Source organism: Callorhinchus milii, unplaced genomic scaffold (assembly GCF_018977255.1).
Source record: "Callorhinchus milii isolate IMCB2004 unplaced genomic scaffold, IMCB_Cmil_1.0 Scaffold3, whole genome shotgun sequence".
Classification (NCBI taxonomy): domain Eukaryota; kingdom Metazoa; phylum Chordata; class Chondrichthyes; order Chimaeriformes; family Callorhinchidae; genus Callorhinchus; species Callorhinchus milii.
The window spans coordinates 73,011,288-73,034,649 of NW_024704744.1; the positions used below are offsets into that span (position 1 = coordinate 73,011,288).

Below are 23,362 nucleotides of genomic sequence, written 5' to 3' on the forward strand. Positions count from 1 at the left end.
TGATTGTGCCTTAGAACTGCAATCAAATCTCTTGCCCCCTCTCGTCCCAATCTGTCTAAAATCTCCCTGTGCTTTAGAATTCAAATAACTATAATAAATGGCATGTAGATAATTTCCAAGGCAAGTTATCCAACACCTTGAATCAAAATGGCCTTTCAGCCTATTTGCTCTGATCCTTCCAGAGTACTCACCCTCTTTGCATTATTTTTATACAGTATATGTCATTTACAGTACATACTGTGAAGTGCTTCAATATGTTTCTTTTGACATAAAAGGTATATATAAACAAATTAAGGATTATTGTTGTTATTATTACATCTTCAAACTATTAATCTTCAAAATCTACAATTAGAAACGTATCAGAAGAGTTTAACTCAGACAAATGGCAAATCCAATTATTCCTGCCCTTAGACAATAACTCAAGACCCACCTATCCCCCACTTCTTGTTACGAAGGGAAGATTATCACTGTTTTGTCTGTTTCCACAGTACCCCAGTGCTCTTCTGGGAAGAATATGTCCCTGAAGGCTTCCCTTTTGCACACTCGCACTGTCAAGGAAAGGATGGCTGGTCAAACCTGTGTTCACGTATTTTAGTGAAATAGCATACAATACAATAAAAAATTACATTTGTAAAGCTCCTTTCATGTTGGGAGGATGTCCCAAGGTGCTGAACAGTCAGGGATTTGGACCCGAGCTGGGAGTCAGGATCGGGGAGGGTGGAGGGTAAGGGAGAGTAGCTGGAGGCTTGGTCAAAGAGGAGAGTTTTGGGACCCGCCTTGAAGGAGGCAAGGGAGGGAACGAGGTGAAGGGAATGTGGGATGGTGTTCCATAGGGTGGGGGCAGAAAGGTAGAAGGCCCAACCACTGGTGGTGAAGCGGGAAGAGAAGGGGACATGGAGCAGGCCAAAGCCTGCTGAGCGGAGGGAGCGGACAGGTTGATATGGGGTCAGCAGTTCGCAGAGTCAGGGAGATCAAGGCTGTGGAGAACCTTGAAGGCGAGGACAGGGATTCTGAACTCTATCATCTGGGGAATACGGAGCCAGTGGAGCTGGGCGAGGGTGGGAGGTGATGGAGTCGTGGAGCCTGGTGCGGGAGAGGACACGAGCTGCAGTGTTCTGAATGATCTACAGCTTGGGGAGGGAAGTGTTGGGAAAGTTGACAAGCAGGGAGTTGGTGTAGTCGAGCCTAGATGTGATGAATACGTGGATGAGAGTTTCGGTGGCCTGTGAGGTGAGGCAGTGACGGAGCCAGATGATGTTGCAGAGGTGGGGGAAGGCAGATTGGGTTGTGGCACGGATGTAGGGTAGAAAGGACAATTGAGCATCAAACAAGACTCTAAGGTTCCGGACTGGGTTGGTGAGGTGGAGTGTGCATTCCTGGATGGTGATGCTGTCGGTGCCTAAGGTGTGGAGGTGCTGACGGGCGCCAATCAGGAGAGCTTTGATCTTGTTGAAGTTCAGCTGTAGAAAGTTAACTCTCATCCAGGACTTGATATTTGATAGTGTGTACTTGAGTGTCTCAAGTGGTACTTGAGTGGAGAGTGGAGGCAGGGAGATACAATCCGGTATCATCCGCACACATGTGGAAGTTGACCCCATGTCTGCGGATGATGTCACCAAGAGGGAGCATGTAGATATTGAAGAGGAGGGGAGCAAGGACAGAGCCTGAGGAATGCTGCACGAGACTGTGTGGAGGTTGAGGAGAAACCATTTGTGGAGATGAAGTGGAGACGGTGTGCAAGGTAGGATCTGAACCACTGAAGGACAGAACAATGAAGTGAGAGGAGAGGGGGTGGAGAAGGATGGAGTGGTCAATGGTATTGAAGGCAGCAGAGAAGATGAGGAGGCAGAGGGAGCCTTGGTCACACATGGACAAAATGTCATTTATCACTTTGACCAAAGCTATTTCTGTGTTGTGGGCAGCATGGGAATCCGATTGGAGAGCTTCGTGAAGGGAATGATGAGAGAGGAAGGAGGGAAGCTGAAAAGCAATGACTCATTCTAGGACCTTGAGAAAGGATAGGGAGGTTGGAGATGGGGCGGTAATTTGAGAGCAGGGATGGGTCCAGGGCAGGTTTTTTAAGAAAAGGAGTGATGATGCTATCTCAGTGCTCTCAAGAAGATCTGTAGTTCTGAAATTTTCCCAGTCTTAGCCTATAAGATTATTCTATCTTTGTGGATAGAATTGTGAATTCTGTTTTCATTTCAGTCTTAATTTATGAGACATTAAAGATTGACGTTAAAGATCCCAGGGCATTATTTGAATAGAGAAGGGTGTTCCTCCCGGTGTCCTAATCAATAATACGCCAGATAAAATAGTCTTACAGGCTAAGATGAGGTGGAATTTCAGGCCTAATATTTATGGCAGAATTTGTACAGAGTGACTTTGGACAGTAATTGGATTATGCCACACCTGCATTAAAGTAGAATGAGTTAGATGGGATTTTTTTTTCAAGCTGGCATAAGGTACGCACTGGCAGGAATCACAGTTTATAACTCAGAGATCAAATGTGCGACTCTTTCTAAGATTACCGTGGCTAATAATATTGTAATGTTATACTGTACTGATAGAAGTCACCCTTCTGTTACTTGCTGCAATATCAAAGTGTGTTATGAGTGTTTTTGAAGAGTGTACAATGTTCTGTTTTCCAGACCAGTCTTCTTCTTTTGATCAGTACATCAAGTGAACATTCACAACAGCATTTTGCAAATAAACCTTTCAATTACCTCATCTTAGCATGTACAATATTGGTGCCTAATGTATTGGCTTTTGCAAAAGCTCTGTGGAAAACATCCTTTGGGTCATCACACATGCCCCCTCTGAGTATTCTTTTAACGGTAAGCACATCACGTACAATTCAAGTTATTTATTTTCAACATGGTTATTTCCTTCACAGTTTTTTTTCATTTTAAAAAATGAAACCTTGGTGATAAATTGGTGGGGACTGGCTGGAGAAAAGTGAGGAATGAATATTACTTTTCAGGATGGAAATTGGAGTGGGTTAGAGTGAGATGGGAATTTATCCGGTTAAAGGTAATTCACTGCTGATGGGTAGACTTTACCAACCTTGTCTAAGATAGAATGATCTTACAGGCTAAAAGTGGGTAAATCTCAGAACTACAGATCTTCATGAGAGCATTGAGACAGCATGTCGCAAATGGGAAATAAGCTTACACTGTTCCATGGTCACTATTACTAACTAGTGGAGGATAGCTCAAGGTTTTCATCACTGGCAAGAGATGTCTAGAGGTAAGAGGATCATGAGACAAAAGGGATAGAAGAAGCAAACCCAGGATAATAGGTTCAGTTATGCCAAAGGTGGCTAGAGGAGTCAAGTTCAGGGTTGTGAAGACCAAGTTTCATATACACTAGGAAATATTTGTTTACATAGGGAATAATCAACAGATAACAGGAGGAGGTCAGGACACTGGTTGAAATCAGGATACTGCACTCATTCAGGAAGAAGTTTGGAACTGTTTTAACATCTATCAGTTGGACTCAAGACCCTGAGCCTGCCTGGGAGTGGGGATTTCTGCCCTCCTCAGGGTTTCTTTCCAGTTCCAGCATGAGAAATGACTGTTAACAAAAATAAGAACTTAGAGCCTAAAACCTACAAAAAAAACTTGCTTCAGGTCACTGGGACTTGAGGTGAACAAACCATTTAACTGGAAAAGGTTGTTTCACCAATATTTAAATAAGACATGGAGCAATTTTCTACAAATTTGACCTTGTTTTTTTGATCTATTCTTTGCTTCCTACTTCTGAAGTTATTTGAGCTTTTTCAACACAATATGGTACCTTTAGGGAGAGGGGAATGGAAGGGCATGGGAGGAAGTAAGGGTCATGCTGGGACGCTACCTTGCATGAGTGTGGAGTCCTGTAGCTAGGTGGTTAAAGCACTCGCTTTGCAAGTGAGAGACCTGAGTTCAATTCCAGGCACAGGGCGAAACCTTGGGCAAGTTTCCTTACTCCACACGCCTAATAATAATCCCTCCAAAAACTAAAAACAATAATAAATTGGTCATTTTCAATCTACAACTGTTTGTGGGACATTGCTGTGCGCAATTGGCTGCCGCGTTCGCCCACAAATATACAGTCAATTCACTTTATAGTGTGTTCTGTGAAGCGCTTTGGGACGTCCTCCCGACATGAAAAGCGCTATATGAAATGCAAGGATTATTATTATTATTATGAGGGGCGCTATAAAAATGCAGGTTGTTGTTGTTTTTGTTTTGAGTGGATGGAAACTCATGTGGGGTATAAAAAACGGTATGGATTCATTGGGCCGAATGGTCTGTTTCTGTGCTGTACAATCCATTAAATCTAACTAAACTGTTCCTTCCTCTTTTTTTCAGGTTTGTGTGATTGAGGGAATTGTGGCATTAGGAACGTCCCTGCTGATTCTTGTCTCCATGCCTCACTTTGACATACTAACCAATCTGCACATTTTAAGTGGTGTTTGCTTTCTGCCGTCCATTCTGCAAATAGTTTTTCAGCTGAAACCATTTAAACCTTCTATATTCTTTCCAATAGCAGCTTTTGGCTTTGTATTCCTAGGTTTCGTGCTCTTTGTGACAGCACACTGGCAACAGGAGATTTCAGGGAAAACAGATGAGATTCAAGTGTATGTGGGTCTCACAATAGTTTTCTTAATGCTAGTATCTTTGAACTGGTGGGAAAATTTCACCTCCTACTGTAAAAGTGAATTTGTGGAAAATGTAAAAGAAAAGTTGAGGCATTCCCAGAGCATCACAAATCTGTGCACTAACTTTATTAGAATACTAGTGACTGGTTTGGTAGTGGGAGTGATGATCCCAGTCAAGAAATACAATTGGAATCATCTTACGGCTGTTTCACCATTTCAATCCAAAATTATCTTGAGCTTGTTCGCGATGCAGGGGATTTCTTCGGCACTTTGTCACTGGTTTGGGGTCATTGTGTGCAAAATGCATGCAATCAGGCGCGGTTTCATCATCCCTTCCTTGTTAACAACACCTATAGTATTTTTCTCCTTCTTGATTGTATTGGACAGCACTTACAGGGAATCCGGTCTGGGAGGAAGTTTTAACCTGACATCACTGTGCAATGCTTTAACATTTGATAAAAACAGTAATCCTACACAAATTCTACTATTGGAAGTCTCTCACAGCCTTTGTAGGACAGGTGTAATTTTAGATCAGGGCAACAGTGGCTTAGCACTAATTGGATTTTCAGGATTGAGCTTTTGGCTAGGGCTCCTTTTTTCAACATTCTATGTATGGGAACGTAGCCTTCAAAGGATTGAAAGAACAACTCAGCTCTTTGTTCGTCGGTTATATGAAGCGGCCTTCATGGAACAATCAATGCTGCTCAACACGCGGGTCGAGAAGAAAAAGTATCACAGTCACAGCAATTTTAAACGGTACTGTACTGTATTATGAGAGTTCTAGTTTGTGATATCTCTTAATGGAATTCCCTTTAAGATTGTTTTGTCTTAACACTTGTTAAGATTGTATAAAAATTCCGATGTTAAAGGCGCTTTACAAATGTAATTTTGTATTGTATTATTTTCTAACAGCCTGTGACATTTATTTTCCAAAAGCAGATCGCAACATGTTATGATATACTTATGTGCAACAATGTGGCATGAAACAGTGGAGGAAATGAGAAAGATCCTTACTTCAATGTTCAGGTAAATCAAATAGTATAAGATTATCTCTGCAAAAAGGGCAAACGGGAGTTGCTATTCATACCTGTAAATTATATGCTTGTACATTCCACAGTACTGCTGTTAACAACAGCAAAAATACATTTGTATAGCGCCTTTCACGTCAGGAGGATGTTAACACAGGATTAATAAACAGAGTTCAATTTAATTACTTGCTTAGTCAACATTCTTAAACTTTACGCTCCCTCCATTTGGCAGGCACTAGCCTAATGAACATCCTTCTTTCAGCCGCCAGCCTCCTCTCTGGAACTAATTCCCTGAGACACTTTGCCTCGCTCCCTTCCCTTTCCTCCCTCAAGATCTGTCTGAATTAAAATTTAAATGAAGACCTTCCTCTTTGACCGGACATTGGTCATCTTCTCATCCCTCATCACCTTGGCTTTCTCCCCTCCTAAATCTAACCGACAGTTCTGCCCCAAACCCACAACTGTCTGGTGTCTTGGGACGTCCTTCTGATGTGAAAGGTGTGATATAAATGCATTTGGTTGTTGTTGTTGTTACTGCCGTTGAAAAGTTGTCATTGTCTTACGCCATGTGGGGAATTCCCTGTTTATTGATAAATTTACCAACTGTGGTAGTGTGTGCTTAGAATGAGTTCCTATTGTAAGTGCACAAAGCCAAGGATAATAAATTTACAGATAACCAAGAATAATCCGCAGATTATCATTTTTTCCATTTCTTTAAATTATACTTGGGATGCCAGTGAATCCATGAAGGCTAGTGCAGAGGAGCAGAGAGACATTGTCAGGGCAAATGAAATGCTGGGTTCAGAGCTAGAGGCCTTGAATTTAAATGCAGGAATGCATTTTTCAGGAGGGGGAAAAGAAAGACAGAAGTTGTTCGTACCACTGCTGGGAATATATATATATATATATATGGGAGTTCCTATTCACACCTATAATATATATAATTGATGAGGGAGGAAGGCGGAAAGAGGGTTCATGGAAATGTCCATCAAAATCTCTGTGCCATTTCCATCAATGAAAAAGATATATACAGTATTAATGAACAAAATACGATACAAAGCAGAAGGGGGAATATTATTTCTTAACATGATTCCTTAATTGCAACTCTGAATTGCAAAAATGGGTTTTCTTTCCAGTTCCACATTCCAATTCTTTATTCTGTTAAAATGCACCACAAATTAGATTAGTATTGACTAGTACTGAATCAACACTGACTTGCCAACACCGGGCATCTAAATAATTGGAGCTAATTTGCTGTACTTCTTACATGGATTCCTGAATAAGGAAACTGCATCCTAATAAATGCATCCTTTTGAAAGCACATCGTGTCGAGCAGCTGCAGGAATTATGTTCTGACCCAATCTCTTTGTCGGCATGACTCAACAGAATTTCCAATAGGGATTCTTTTAAATCAAAAAATCCTATTAAGAAATGAAGCAAGTTCACACAAACACAGAACCTATGGTTACATTCATGAAGAGAATATAATAATTGATGTAACGTCATCATCATCATATACTCTTATTAGGAAAACATTGTTTAGCTGATGTTGTTTCTTGCAGGCTGGACAAGTACAAGCCAAGCTTGTTAAAATCACACAAAGATAACTTTGATTTCGAAGCACACATTTATTTTGATGACGCTTTCCAGATGGGCTTCAAACCACAGGAAAATAAACAGGAAAGGATTGTGAATGATTACGTGAAGAACCTTGTTTGCACAATCGATGAAGTTTTCAGGTACTTGAACATTATTCCATTAAGTGGACATTCTGAATACACTGCAATGTGATGTCCATATTAGGATGAAGTGTATCTCAGGAGCAAACTTGATAGGCCTCTGTGCCTTTTCTCACTCTTTCCCATCTTTCTCATCTATGTAGCTCTGTGAACCCATGACACTTTTTGAAAGGAAATTTCTCCCAATGTCCTGGACAGTAATCTTCTGGATTTATTTGTCATTCAGCTCAAGGTTGTTTGTGAGACCTCACTTGTGCAAAAGTGACTGCAAGATTTGCCTACAAAAAAGTCATAACATTTGACAATAAATACTTGTGAAGTGTGTTTCAAAATGATGAGATGTTCTAAAAATATCAAAATCTCTCTTTTTTGTTAAAAGAAATTAGTTAAAAGGAATGAAATTCATATTATAAGCTGCAAATGATCGTTCACTTGCTGGATTTTTTGTAGTTAAGTAATATCTATTCTAGAGCTTGTCAACATATTCACTGCATTTCATCAGGGTAGTGGAATAGTCTTAGGACATACGGCATTAATCATGAGAGGGGTCAGTTGTGGGAAGGAATCACTGATGCTGAAAATGTGAGGAAGCTGAACTGATATATTCAGTTGAAAAGTTAAGATTGTGCCATCATCATGAGCTAATGTACAGAAGCTAATCAATCTTTCACACTGTTGAGGAAAAGGACACAACTACAATTAACATTTATATAATGCATTTAACTTTGGGAGGACATTGCAAAATGCTCGAGACTGTTGGTTGGGCACCTGAGCTGGGGATGGAAGGTGAAGGGGGTGAGAAGGGTAAAGATGACCAAAAACACGGTCAAAGAGGTATGTTTAGAGAAGGACCCTGAACGTCCTTGAAGGATCTTGCAGCCTAGGATAAATGGTAGCTTCTGGAGTTACCTCATGGAATTAAACATTTTGCTCTGCAGGATATTTTCTGGTGAAAGCCAAACATCTGTGGATCAGACATTAGAAGATGATGAGGATGATATCAAACAAACTATAATGGAAACACCTTATGGTGGAAGAATCTCTTACACACTTCCAAGTGGAAATATGTTGCATGTTCATCTGAAGGATAAGGACAAAATCAGACACAAGAAGAGATGGTCTCAGGTATGTTTGAATGATTAATGTAACATTGAAATGATAAAATGCCACTTGAATTTAAAAAATATAGGTATGAAGCAGAAATCCTGCCTAATAGGTAAAGATAAGGAATGAAAAATACAATCAAATCTGTTCAAGCAACCACCTCCATTTAGCAACCACCCTCTGTTAACAACCACCCTGGAACATCCCAAATAGCCTGGTTCGCACACCAACAAACGTTTACTCAGAGGCCACCCTTATATAAAAGCCACTTCGGCCAGTCCCTTGAGTGGTTGTTCAATATAAGTTTGATTGTATAATAATAATAATATTCCTTGCATTTGGTATAGCCCCTTACCATGTCTGAAAGACGTCTCGAGGCATTTAGCAACACCAGCTTGGCACCTGAGCTGGGGCGGGAACTAAACTAAATTTAGGAAAGGGAGGAGGATAGTCTCGGACATGTCATCAACTTCTTTGCATTTTAGTAAGGGGAATAGAGTACCCCAGAAAACAGTAAGAAGTACTATTTAATCATATTCTTCAATAAGACATTACTAATATAAAAATAAACATAACAGCAGCACTATATCAAAGTGTACCATACTGCATTCCTATTTTAATCTGGTTAAATAATCTAAAACCACAGGGATGTGTCCATAATTTTAAATCCTTTACATTCTCAGCACTCATCAATTCCTTCATATTACATAATCCCATGCTATAAAACTTTTGCAGGATAGTTTTTAACAGTTTCGAATTACGAGGTGTGACTATCATGTCAAACAACTAGATGCAGCTAATAAGTCTTTTCCTTAACGGTGTGTTGTTATGAAGAAAAAGCACTCTAGTAGTAAAGATATAGGAGATAACATTTTTCAATGCAGTATTGTTGAATTGTGTAAGTGATTCAACCAATATTATCCTAACTAATCACCTATCAATAAAGATCACAGCCATTATTTTACATGTCCAGCTGTTGATTACCATGTGCACTGAAAGATAGACTATCAGGCATACTCAGCCATAGGATTTAGAGAGATTTAGATACCGTGCCTTACAATACAATGCAATTTACATTTGAAGAGCACCTTTCGCGTCTAATTCTGAGATGATCCAAGTTTGGCAATGTTGATTCAAATTCTAATATCCAAACTTTCGCTATTTTGTTAAGGGACTTGTAAAGTGCACGGCAGTTTAACTCTTCAATATCCTTACGGATGCTATCAATTTCTATGTCTCGTGTTGGAAGGTGGGTCAGTGGGTTGTACCTGTGGCTGGAGCTACAGCCATGAAGGTAGATTTTATTATTCCTGGACTTCTAATGCAAATGTGATCAATTCATGTTGTTAGGGAGGCCTAAAACTTAGTGCTATGTAGGCATCTATCATCTTCGATAATTTATATGGCCTCAGTGACTTATCAGTGTTTGTAGGGCAAGGATGATGACAGCATCTAATGCTAAACCCATATTTCTAAGTGCTGAGCATCTTTTTAATAGGAATTCACCCATGTTTACAAGTAATCCCTGAATATTCCCATGCTGGTTATTGGGGATATAAAGTAGAATCATAGAAATTTACTGCAAAGTAAATGGCCATTCGGGCCAAGGTGCCAGTGCACTCTTTAAAAGAGCTTTCTGTTTGGTCCCATCTTCCTGCCCCTTTCACATGAGGTGGACATGAAATTCTAAGTTTTAAATATAGGTGCATTGAAAACAAAAGCAAGACGATAGTGTCATACAAGATGCTAGTGAATATCAAAATATCTATAATCTCTGAACTGGAAGCCTGAACCACCCCAAATAACGATGTGTATTTCACATTAAAGGTAAGGGTGTCAAATTCATGCACTGTGAATAATATAAATTCTATGAGTTTCATAACAATAATAAAAAATGCTACATATTAATGGGGAAAAATTCTGCTAAGTGTCAGATTGGCACATTGCCTTTGTAATGTCGGCCTTTTATGGGATTTCCTGTTGCAGTTGCACATGACCAAGGGCCCAACGGAGTTTTTCCCCATAAGTTTCTGAACGCATTGGAAATCCTGTTGCTACATCACATAATGTTCTTTTTCCAGATCATGTACCTGTACTACCTGCTAGGGTGGAAGTTAAATCGGAAATATTTAACCTTATCAGGCAAATTTGAAGAGGAAACAAATATTACAAATTCTTTAGAGGTAAGGAATAATAATAATCGTTGCATCTCATATAGCGTCTTTTCGTGTCATTGAGGCGTCTCAAAACGCTTCATAGGTTATACTGTAAAGTGGATTGACTGTGTATTTTATGGACAAAAATGCTTTAATTTCTACATCTACCTGTCCACTCAAGAATGTAAACATTTCTTTGTAATCCTATTTAAAAGACTGAAAAGCAAAACACTTATATCCTGGCTCTCGATGGCGACACTGACTTCCAGCCCTCATCTGTGATCTTGCTTGTTGACAGACTTAGAAGATATCCACATGTAGGGGCTGCATGTGGTAGAATACATCCTACAGGCACTGGTAAGTAATTCATTTCACAATTTTTTACTGCCGCTTTATTAGCTATAATTAGATATCTGCACTTCATAATTAAGCATTTAAACAGAAAAGCAAATGTACAGGGCAAAATGAATTTGGGGTTTGAATTATTAATAATACTTCACGTGCCTCTGTTTACATAGCAGTAAATAGGAACTTGGTTGCTAGTTGTTTGGGGTTAATAATCCCTTCAAAAATAATAAATAAATAATAATTTGGTCACTCAATCCACAACTGGCTGCTCAATTAATGACACTGCTGTGCACAATTGGCTGTCGTGTTTCATCCACAAAATATGTGGACAATTCATTTTACAGTATATTCTGTGAAGCACTTTGAGACGTCTCAAAAATGTGATAAGGCATTATATCAAATGCAAGGATTATTACTTGAATTTCATGTAGCGCCTTTCACGTCAGGAGGAAATCTCAAAGTGCTTCACAAGATTAATTGTAGAGTATAGTGAATGGGGCTGAAGGCAAACAAAGAAATATAAGCGTTAAGGCAGGTTTTGAAGACCAGAAGGGAGGGAAACTCTGGGATGGAGTTCCAGAGAACAGATTGCCTGAAAGTTTGCTGAAAGTTTTCTAATTTACAAAATGATAAACAGTTTGGTTATAGTTGTTACACAACAATACAGGACATACGGTTTTACTCCATTTTAGGCCCCATGGTCTGGTACCAGAAGTTTGAGTATGCCATTGGTCACTGGTTACAGAAGACAGCTGAACATGTGCTGGGCTGTGTGCTCTGCAGTCCAGGATGCTTCAGTCTATTCAGGGCAGCAGCGTTAATGGATGATAACGTGGTCAAAAGGTACACCACCAAATCTACTGAAGCATTCAACTATATACAGTATGATCAAGGTAAAGTAAATACATATTTACCATCATTTATTACCATTTTGCTTGCATGGTAAGAACAAGGTTGAATGAATGCTATTTATTACAATAATAATAATATTCCTTGCATTATGGTGCCTTATCACATCATCATAGAGCTTCAAAGGTATACTTAAAGTGGTGTGACTGTGTATACTTGTGGGTGGTTATGATTATTTGGTTTATTTGAAAAATATGGAACAAATATCAACTATTGTATTCCCTTTTTGACCATAAATAATAAATATCCAGAAACAATATCTTTCAAGGGTCATCTCCTTGTGAACAAATGAAACTCCACTGGGAAAAAATAAATTTATAAACCAAAGTCTGGGAAACTGAGAAGAAACTGTGAAAGTTTCCATTAGTGGAACAGGTGGAGTCCTGTAGCTCAGTGGTTAGAGCACTTGCCTTGCAAGCGAGACACTTGGGTTCAATTCCAGGCAGGGCGAAACCTTGGGCAAGTTTCCTTACTCCACACGCCTAATAATAATCACTCCAAAACAAAAAACAATAATAAGTTGGTCATTTTCAATCCACGACTGTTTGTGGGACACTGCTGTGCGCAATTGGCTGCCGCGTTTCGCCCACAAATATACGTTCAATTCACTTTACTGTCTATTCTATGAAGCGCTTTGAGACGTCGAGAAGATATGAAAAGCGCTATATCAAATGCAAGGATTATTATTAGTAGTAGTATTATTATTACTGTCATTGGTCTCACAAAGTGATAACGATTGCACAGGCACAAATGTACAATCAAATGGAATCAAAAGTTAATTATAATAATAATACTTACATTTGGTATTGCGCTTTTCATGTTGTGAGGACGTCCCAAAGTGCTTCACAGGAAAGTGCAATTTGTGGGCAAATGCAGTAGCCAATTTGCACAGCTATGCTCACAAACAGCCAAAATGTATTGAATTTACCAAACAGCCTATATGTATTGAATTTGATACCTTTGTATACAAACTAAAAGCTTGCTGTATCAAGTGGCTCTTTCAACAGCATAATACTCCTTGTATTTGATAGTACATATAACATCAAAACATCTCAAAGAACTTCAGAGTTTTTCTGTAAAATGTAATGTTTGCATATTTTGTAAGCAAACATGGTAGCCAATTTGCAAACAGCAATGTCCCACAAACAGCCTTGAAATGAATAATCAAGTTTATCTAGAGGATTGTTGGCCAGGGCACCCGGAGAAACTCCCTTCTCTTTCCAAATAGTTCATGGGATCTTTGATGTCCACCTCAATAGACAGATGGGACCTTAGTTTTAGTTTTACGTCTCATCTGAAGGACAGCACTTCTTACAATACAGTGCTTCCCCAGCACTACTCTGAAGTGTCAGCTTAGACTATGAGCTCAAGGTCTTTACTTTGGGTTTTATCTGACAACCCTCTGTTCAAAGGTGAGAATACAACTAACTAGCCAGACTAGCATCTATGATGAATATACTTTTCAACATATTTAATTATTTATCAAAATTGAGTTAGGTATTTACTTCACATTATGAAATGTAACATTGCTTAAGACTGATACGTTTCAATCAATTCCAACAGGGGAAGACCGTTGGCTGTGTACTTTATTATTACAGCAAGGCTGGCGTGTAGAATATAACGCAGCCTCAGATGCGTACACAAATGCACCACAAGAATTCAAGGAGTTTTACAACCAGAGACGCCGTTGGGGTCCATCAACTTTGGCAAACACAATCGAACTTCTGAATAGCGGAGCGCAGACATCCAGGAAGAATTCTTCCATTTCCAAACTCTACATCCTGTACCTAATAATTTCAACAGCAGCTTCCATTTTGGGCCCTGCGACTGTCATTCTAATGATAGCAGGTAATTGTTTGTAGTGTATATCTATACCATATTATAGCAAGTAATTGTTTGTGATGTGTTTGCACACCATATTGTAGAGGAAAGGGCATCCTCATTGTTCAGTAAATTTACCAACGATTAGAAAAATGCCTTTAATTGTTCCTTTCAATTCTGAGTGAATTAACATTTGTCTTATGTGGATATCATATTTTACAGGATCATTTTCTTTCATGTTCAACTGGAATGCAATTGTATGTCTAGTCCTTGGAGTCGCTCCTCCAGCTATATTCTTGGTGCTGTGTTACAATTTGAAGACAGATACCCAGATCAATATTGCTGCAGTGCTGAGCATATTTTATGCTTTTCTAATGATAGGAACATTATTGTCCATCATAGGTGAGTATTTGAATTCCATACACAGACTTTATAAAGGAACAGCATTTCTTGAATTTGATGTAACACCTTTCATGTCAGAAAGACATCTTAAAGTAAGTAATGGGAGTTACTGTAAAATATTACAAGTCTTTAGTTCTTTGAGCTGAGCCTGATCAGGTTTTTTTTTAACTCGCTTCTTAATTGTTGCTTTGGATCACAATAGTGTCACAGAGATAGAACAATTGAAGCAAGGTTGAAGGGAGGACTGTGGCATCCTTTCCTCGGCAGTTCTGACCTGCACCCTGGGAGTCTGGTGCAGACACATTTACTCGGGTCAGCTGTACAGTATGTTTATGACAACAACAAATTCCATTTGTGTAGCACCTCTCACGTCAGGAAGGCATCTCAAGGCGAGTTTGGGAATGTTTACCCTAGTTTAGGGTATATTGCAATGATCCAATTTGATAATAACTGGAAATAATAGTTCACCCACATAACTTCTTTGCATTGTTTGCTTTTTGAAAAGCGTCTACAACTTTCTATTCATTGCCAGTTGATCCCTCACTTCACCCAATGTGTCCAACACTTTATTAGAGGGTGTAGCTATATAAGTATTCAGTTTCTATTATTGTGGGTGTGACTGAGTTGAGAATTATTAATATCATGGTGACTTGTTAATTAAATAGAACAAATGGCCCGTCAGTTTGAGGAGAATGGACAGATAGCATTTAGGCAACAGAATCATCTCTTATATATAATAATGATTTCTGAAAACTATTGTGAGGGTAAAGTGTTTATACTGTCTGGATTGTTTTTTGCTGCTTTTCTTTTAAGATATAATAGAAACTACCCCATTGGTGATCAATTTCAGATGATCAGTTGGCCACGACACATGTTTTCTTTGCACTAGCAAAGTGTTGGTTTCAGATTAATCATGTCTGAAGAACTTCTTCTTCAACGCTTATGGTCACATCCCCCAACTCGGTGTCAGACTCCGTCAAGCACTCCAAAACGCTACCCTTCGTGAAGAGTGTTATATGAATGCACGTTGTTGTTGTAATGTGAGGCATTTTATATTGGGGAAAAGAATAGAGGATGGAATTATAACCTGAAAGCTAAATACTCAATGGACTGGAGGTGCACAGGAGTCATCTATGAATAATTCTGATGCAGTTTTGAAGTATAAATAAGGTGACATTTAAAGATGCAAAACAAAATTACAAGTTGAAATTAGTGGCGTTTTATAAACATCACAATGATGGATAAAAATCACATTAAAAGAATTATAAACATTATTAATTTCTTATTGTTTCCCTCTTTATCTGTTTTTAAATCCTGACTAAAACATTGCCCCTTTGACCGTGCTTTGGTCACGTCCCCCTCTACACCCCCCCCCCCACTTCTTTAGTCGGCAGTCATCCCCATCACTGGATAGTGCTCTGGGATGTAATCCTACCTGAAGGACTCTCTTTCTATATAAATGCAAGTTTTTTTTAACTGATGCCATACTCAAACACACCCTGTCCACTTGCTTTCTTTGACTTCCTTGGGTTTTGTACTATATCTGCAGCATCACTACTCCAACAACTTCCATTTACACAGCACTCCTCACTCGGGGTAACATCCCAGCGCTCAAAGATCTCCGTTATTCATTACCATTTAGATTGTACAGTCCAAAATGATAAACTTCAGATCCAGTAAAATTGCTAATGTGATGTCTGCTTTGTTTAGGTGACATGGTCAAAGCGAATACGTTCATTTCACCGACAGGCTTGTTTGTCATCTCCATAGCTCTCCTTTACACTATAACAGCTATGCTGCATCCCCAGGAGTTCTCTATTGTCTTCTATGGGCTACTGTACATTGTTTGCATCCCCAGTGGATACTTGTTGTTAACTATTTATTCGATGGTCAACATGAACAACATTTCGTGGGGCACTCGCGAGGCACCGACTTATGAAGAAAAGAAAGAGAAAGTTAACCGATATGAAAAGAACTGGAAATGTCTCTGTTGGGACATTGAATTCCAGGTCAAGGAGGATAGAAAGGAACTACCTCAACCCTCCAACTCAGAAGATAGGTAAATATTTTTCTCATACTTATTAAAAGTTCTTTAGCATCCCCATTTTAATGAAACTGGTTTCCATTATGTATCTTGCAATAGTTCATAGGATGGGTAGGCATGCATCCAGTTAGACAATAATGAAATAGTGAAGGAATACTGTAGAAATTTTGATTTCAATTAACATTTAAAAATATTATGGGAATTGAGATGATGCAGCTGTTTAGAACAACAGCAACAACTTGTATTTATGAACACCCTTCACGTAAAGTAACGTCTCAGAGTGCTTAAAACAATTTCAATTGCACATCTGAGTTTTGATTCATAAAAGTCTCTCTATTTCTAATTGTCTGTGAGGTTCTACTTGAAATAAATGTGATAGTCACAGGACAGTTGCTGGTTTGTCTGTATCTACTGCACAGAACTACAGTGCCTATATTTTTTTCAGGAATTGCAACTGCATTAACAGTCTTACACAAGATGACAAAAATAGCTGTTTTGAGAAATTAATACACAAACCACATTAGCCTCATTTGAGTTAAGGCTTTCTCTTTATATTTACTTTTTAAGCCTTTTCTGAATGGTGTTTATTGGGTTTAAAGAAACAATATCATTGAATTTTAGCATTTAAATTGGATCACTTGAGATTGTTTTAGACAGTTTGACATTTTTGACATTTTAAGTCAAAATATGTCACCTAGTCTTACCCTGTAAAAATCATTTTGTCTTAAAATGTAGGTGGCAGTGTCCTGTAGTTCTAAATAAGAAATGATTTCCAAATTATGACTGATTCATAATTCTGTGCGACCTTAAATTTTAAGCTAAAATGTACTTGCAGGCTAAATCTCAGTGTAATTTCAGGTCTTTTTATGTATAGGGTCCTTGCATTGTTTTCTTATGTTGATATTTCTTTATGCTGTTTTATTTGTTCAAATTCTTTTAAGTTTCTAAGAAATCACTTTGAAAAGCTTAGTATCAATTTGATTTTTTTTCTAGTCAAATCAATGATGAAGTAAACGAGCTGCCTACATTGGAAGACAGTGAGTATTAAGTATTAATAGCATTATAATAATAATGATAATCCTTGCATTTGATGTCGCTCTTTTCACGTCTTCTAGACGTCTCAAAGCGCTTCACAGAATAGACTGTAAAATGAATTGACTGTATATTTGTGGGTGAAACTCAGCAGCCAATTGTGCACAGTCGTGGTTTGAAGTGACCAATTTATTATTGTTTTATTTTCTTGAGGGATTATTATCAGGCGTGTGGAGTAAGGAAACTTGCCCAAGGTTTCACCCTGCCGGGAATGAAACCCAGGTCTCTCGCTTGCAAAGCGAGTACTCTAACCACTGAGCTACAGGACTCCACTGAAATGACAAAGTATACACTCAACTGAGACTTAGGGGTTTGGCGACCATGGATGGCGATTTGTTTTCAAGTCAATTTTTACCTGACAAAAAAATTGGAAATGTGTCCTGCAAAAGGCTTTCAAGATTATGGATTTACCGTGGGTTTTTATGTGTTTTGTTTATTTGTACTTCACAGCGAATTTCTCCAATTTCAAGTCGCTATTATTTGTAGTGACTTGCAATTTGTAACCATCACATTTTAAATCTCTAACTGTCCTTCATACCCCACATCCATGCCATGACTTGCCAAAATGCAAGGATTATTTATTATTATGACCCGCTCTGCCTTTCCCCAACTCCGCAACATTGCTCAGCTCCCCCACTGTCTCACACTGCAGGTCGTCAAGACCCTCCTACACGCATTTATAACATCCAGGCTCAACTACTCAAACTCCGTGCTTGACAGGGCCTCCCCAACTCCTCCCTCCCCCATAGGCTGCAGATCATCTAGAGCTCTGCAGCCTGTGTCCTCTCCCACACCAGGCTCCATGACCCTATCACCCCCACCCTCACCCAACTTCACTGGCTTCCCATCACAGAGGATACAGTTCAAGATCCTGGTCCTCACTTTCAAAGTCCTCCATGGCCTTGTTCCCCCCTACCTTTGCAACCGCCTAACCTCCTACCAACCTGCCCGCGCTCTCCACTCAGCGGGCTCCGGCCTGCTTCATGTCCCCCGCTTCGCCCGGCCCACCATTGGCAGGTGGGGCTTTAACCACTCAGCCCACGCCCTCTGGAATTCCATCCTTCAGTCCCTCCGCCTCACCCCCTGCCTTGCCTCCTTCAAGACCCGTCTAAAGAAACTCCTCTTCGACCATGCCATTGGTCACCTTCCTTCCCCCCTACCCCCCTACCCACCCCGATCCCAAACCCCAGGTCTGAATCACTGATTGTCCAGAACCTTGGGATGTCCTCCCAATGTGAGGGGCGCTATACAAAGATAATTTTGTTGTTGTGTTGTCATGTAAGAAAGCAAGACATGTGAGAAGGCCGCTTAACCCATCAAGTTCACCTCTGCTCAGATCTTGCAACACTCACCCTATCGTGCACATATCCCAAACCACAACTCCTCCTAGGGGAAAGTTCTTCACAGCTACTCCTAAATCATTGCAAAACTCCACAATATTTATAAATCCCAAACCTCCACTATTGAAATCTGACTTCCCTCTTTCTCTCCCTCTTCTTGCCAGTGATGATTCCCCCTCCATTATTCTATCCACTTTACCCCACCCCAATTCAGCCCCCTTGCAGCACTAATATTTATCTTAATCTGCACTTTCCTTACAGTGCTTGACACTCCACTGAATCAACTCTGACGCTTGCTCCTCATGAGTTTGCCCACTGTGTCACAAGACAGTGAGGCAGCAATAAAGAAGGAAGATAGCATGTCGGACGACATTTGTCAAATCAGTTCAGCTCAAATCTCCAGAAATCATGTTCACAGCATAGTTTCAATTTAATAAAGGGTAGACACCAGGTTTTGATCACATAGAGGATAATGAACATAATCCCATTCCGTGAGGCCAGAACAGTGGATTCTTTTAAGAAACAGCTTGAAACTGATAGGACAGCTATTCTAAAAGGATGAGATCAAATAAAACACAAGGCCTTTTTCATTCATAGCCCTTCTGTGATATATTCAATTAGCTTTTCAGGTTTTCAATGGATTAAAGGGTGAAACGGAAGGTTTGTGGTCACTCAAAACCTGCACATACGTTTCTCAGAGAGGTGATTTTTTTGCTTTGTTCTTGATGCAGATTGGGTGAAGAATTTGCAAGAGCAGTCATGTTACATAGAGCTCATCGAAGAAAAACTTGATGAAGTAAGTTGATGTCCTTTTTTTTAACTTCTGTAGTATTATTCATCATAATTTCTCAAGGAGCATATTACGTGCAGCGTTAATATGTTCATAGTCATTAGTACTGTGCTGACCATGAGAGACAAAGAAATCAATTTGAATTGATTGACTATACAAGGAACCAAGCTGTTTTGCATTTTATGCACTGAGCATTTGATCCAATTGCAGTACTTGGTTATGAGTACCACTTATATCCTGCAAAGCAATCTGGTTTTACTGTACTCATTAAGAACTCAATGCTCCTTTTCACTGCCATTAATAATGTACTTCTCTATTCCATACTTTGTACCCTGACCTGTGATATAAAACAAACTATGAATCTCAGGTATACCGATGGAATATAAACCTTATTTTTTGACTTTCGTGTGCTTCTGTTTATTATTTGTAGGTGGAGAAACCTTTCTGGGTGGATCTAATCAAGTTGTACCTGGAACCATTGAATGAGGACAAAGCCAAACAGGCAGAGATTAAGAAAGATTTGAAAACTGTCAGAAATAAGGTAAACCTAGCAATCAATTAGTCCTGTAGTACTCAATTGGAGTCCTGTAGCTCAGTGGTTAGAGCACTCGCTTTGCAAGTGAGAGACCTGAGTTCAATTCCAGGCAGGGCGAAACCTTGGGCAAGTTTCCTTACTCCACATGCCTAATAATAGTCCCTCCAAAAAAAAAAAAAAAAAAAAAAAAAAAATTGGTCATTTTCAATCTACGATTTGTAATTCTTCAATCTACGACTGTTTGTGGGCCATTGCTGTGCGCAATTGGCTGCCGCGTTCGCCCACAATATACAGTCAATTCACTTTACAGTCTATTCTGTGAAGCGCTTTGGGACGTCCTCCCGACGTGAAAAGCGCTATATCAAATGCAAGGATTTTACAGTCTATTCTGTGAAGCGCTTTGGACGTCCTCCCGACGTGAAAAGCGCTATATCAAATGCAAGGATACAGTCTATTCTGTGAAGCGCTTTGGGACGTCCTCCCGACGTGAAAAGCGCTATATCAAATGCAAGGATTATTATATTATTATTATTATTATTTTTTTTTTTTTTTTTTTTTTTTTTTTTTTTTTTTTTTTTAATCGCTGCATTTGATAATTCCTGTGTGCAAGATTGCTTGCACAAAATACGCAACCATTCATGTTATAGTAAATCCTGTGAAGTACTTTGAGACTTTGCCAACATGAAAAAGCGATCTAGCAAATGCATGAATTATTATTCAGTAGGAACATTATTTCCATTATTGTAGTCACATTTTTTGTGATCATAAGTCTACTACAATACAGCATTCTAAAGTAATGTTTCTTTCTTTACAGGCCACCTTTTTGTTCTTTATAATTAATATTTTTTGGATAGTTGCAACAGTTTTCCTGCAAGCTATTGGCACTGCGATACAAATCACGATCCCCAAGATCCTTCCAAATGGAAGCCTTTCAATCACCGATAAGCTGCAAGTAGAGCCAATAGGGTTTATGTTTCTAATCACCTTTGCTGGTCTGCTGTCGATTCAGTTCCTTGCCATGCTGTACCACAGGTAGAAATTATCAAACTTTATACTCTTTTAAGAATGTTTCACCTTTTAAAAGGTTAAGCAGTAATAATAATATATATATTTTTCACTTTTTTCCCCAGAATTATCACGCTTACCCATTTTGTAGCGTATAAAGGAACGCAAGTAAAACCTGCAAAAGCTGTGGGAAAGTACGAGAAATTGGTAAGGAACAGCACACTTCACAGCTAGCTATGCAGTTTGCAAAAAGCCAAAACATACATTCTTATTCTTCCTCTTCAACCGTGCCTTCACCTCCCCTCTCAACTCTCTACCCCCTCCTCGCTCCCTCCCTTCCCTCCCCTCACCCTGACCATTTCCCCCTTGCTCGGGTCCCGATCCAACTGTCCAGCGCCGTGGGACGTCCTCCTGACGTGAAAGGTGTTCTATAAATGCAATCTTGTTGTTGTTGTTGTTTTAAGAGTACCATTACTAAACCATGCTACTTAGAAACATAATGTACCTTTGCATTTATACCTTGGGCAACTTCCGTTCCTAAGGCTATAGGCGTGAAGTAATTATTTAATAATTCTACTTCATTTAGGAACTAAACACTTATTTATCTATTTATAGGATCATAACAATTACAACATAGATAAAGCCCATTCAAGCCATTGTGCATATGCTAGTACAAACTCTTCTACTGGAGTTAACTACTGTAACCCCTATTCTTTGCTTTTGCAACATACATTGCTCACAGCAATGTCCCACAAACACCCATAATGACTAATTTTATTGGCATACTGGCATTGGGAGAGATAATATAGTTTGGGGGCTAATTTGTAGTGTGTATTCAAGGAGATTTGTTTTGAAGACTAAAGAACATAAAACTGATGCAATTAAATTATCTCTTGTTTAGAATAAGGACAATGAGGTTTGATCATAGATGAAATGATAAAGAAGTCAAAATCGAGGAAATGATCATCTGCGTGGTTTCACCTCTACTGCTACCATATCTTCTATGTGAAAAACTGACATTGAGGGTCACTAAATACTCAGGAAAATACCAGGGAAGTACAGCCATTTCTCTACAAACTTTGATTATCTTTGGGATGAGGTCGAGGGTTTTGCTTAATAGAAGCAACTGTTTCTGTGTGAGAAACTATTAGTCTCCTTCCCTTGCCTCCATCTCAAGATCCTCCTCTTCGACCATGCCTCCTACCCTTACCCTCCTTCCACCTCTCCTGGTCCCAACAACCAGCTGCAGATTAATTGGCTGCAGATTCCTGACTGTCTAGCTCCTTGGGACATACGTAATTTGTTGTTGTTTTTCCTTCAAAGTTAATTTAAACAGCTAAGACGAGTAGAAAAAAATTTCAGTATGTGATCATTGCAATACTCCACAACTATTATTATTAACTATTGTTATTTTGTTAATGAAGTTCTATTTTCTTACCCATGCACTTAACTTGATTGATTTAGAGTATATATTGATAATCCCAGGATCAATGGAACAATGGATCAATGGATCAATCTCCCCTCTTAAGTTTCAAAGTTCCACCTGGTTTGAGCCTGTAAGACCATTTTGTCTTAAAATTTAACATCATGGAGAATTCTCGAAAAAAATCATCGTAACTTTTTTGTAGTTATTAAAAAAGAATGTCTCAAGAATACATTTTAAAATGTTCCACAATTTTGTGCAAGCATAACATTTTAAGACGAAATATACCCAACAGGCTAAGACTTGGTAGAATTTGGGATCTTTAGTGTACAAGTTTACAAATGGGGACATATTGCTTCAAAATGCTTTTATCAGATTGTGTCAAACATTAAGCATGTAATGAATGAAAGTGTAATTGATGTACCTCCTCATCGATGTATCCATAGTTGCCAACAAGAATGAAAGGAAGGCAAACAGTAAGTCTATATGTGTACTGTGCTGTATGTGTCCCATGCTGTTTGTGTGGTATTTTTGGTACATGCTCCTGCTGTTCAGCTGGGAAAATTGTAATGGGGACAGGAGAGAGCCACTAGTGTACAGTTAATTGTCTTGCTGGTGATAATTGCCTGTATAGTAGAAAGATCTGGGCAAAGCCAAGTCTTATGAGAATACAAAATCTACCAAAACTAAGAGCCAAAATTCCCTGGCAGGCATATGAAGTGACTATCTGAAATGATCACATTCCCCTCTCTATACCACATAACACCTGTACAAATAACCAGTTGAAATAACAAATGTGAAAGGAAATAAAGATGTTATAATCATACACTATAAAAGCTTATCACAAGCTAAGCATAGGTGATTTATATGTGCAATTCTCACAATTCACAACTGACCATGAATTTGTTTATTTCAATGTTTTCGCACAAGTGGTCAGTTGTTCCAGTTTTTGTTTACAGCTTTGTTTTAATGCAAAATATT

At 39.0% G+C, this 23,362-nt stretch overlaps 1 protein-coding gene across 1 annotated transcript in view; it reads left to right on the top strand.

The window, feature by feature from the left end:
• LOC121848547 (chitin synthase chs-2-like) overlaps window positions 1-21,880 on the top strand; it is a 31,567-nt gene extending 9,687 nt beyond the window's left edge. The window contains exons 3-19 of the mRNA XM_042333135.1: window positions 2,652-2,837; window positions 4,356-5,401; window positions 5,585-5,671; window positions 7,236-7,412; window positions 8,351-8,537; window positions 10,598-10,699; window positions 10,888-11,029; window positions 11,713-11,913; window positions 13,493-13,777; window positions 13,973-14,152; window positions 15,863-16,211; window positions 17,190-17,233; window positions 19,360-19,424; window positions 19,849-19,959; window positions 20,768-20,985; window positions 21,084-21,165; window positions 21,860-21,880. Coding sequence (XP_042189069.1) covers window positions 2,652-2,837; window positions 4,356-5,401; window positions 5,585-5,671; window positions 7,236-7,412; window positions 8,351-8,537; window positions 10,598-10,699; window positions 10,888-11,029; window positions 11,713-11,913; window positions 13,493-13,777; window positions 13,973-14,152; window positions 15,863-16,211; window positions 17,190-17,233; window positions 19,360-19,424; window positions 19,849-19,959; window positions 20,768-20,985; window positions 21,084-21,165; window positions 21,860-21,880 — 3,483 coding nt within the window. The remainder of the gene's footprint in view (window positions 1-2,651; window positions 2,838-4,355; window positions 5,402-5,584; window positions 5,672-7,235; window positions 7,413-8,350; window positions 8,538-10,597; window positions 10,700-10,887; window positions 11,030-11,712; window positions 11,914-13,492; window positions 13,778-13,972; window positions 14,153-15,862; window positions 16,212-17,189; window positions 17,234-19,359; window positions 19,425-19,848; window positions 19,960-20,767; window positions 20,986-21,083; window positions 21,166-21,859) is intronic.
• The last annotated feature ends 1,482 nt before the right edge of the window (window positions 21,881-23,362 follow it).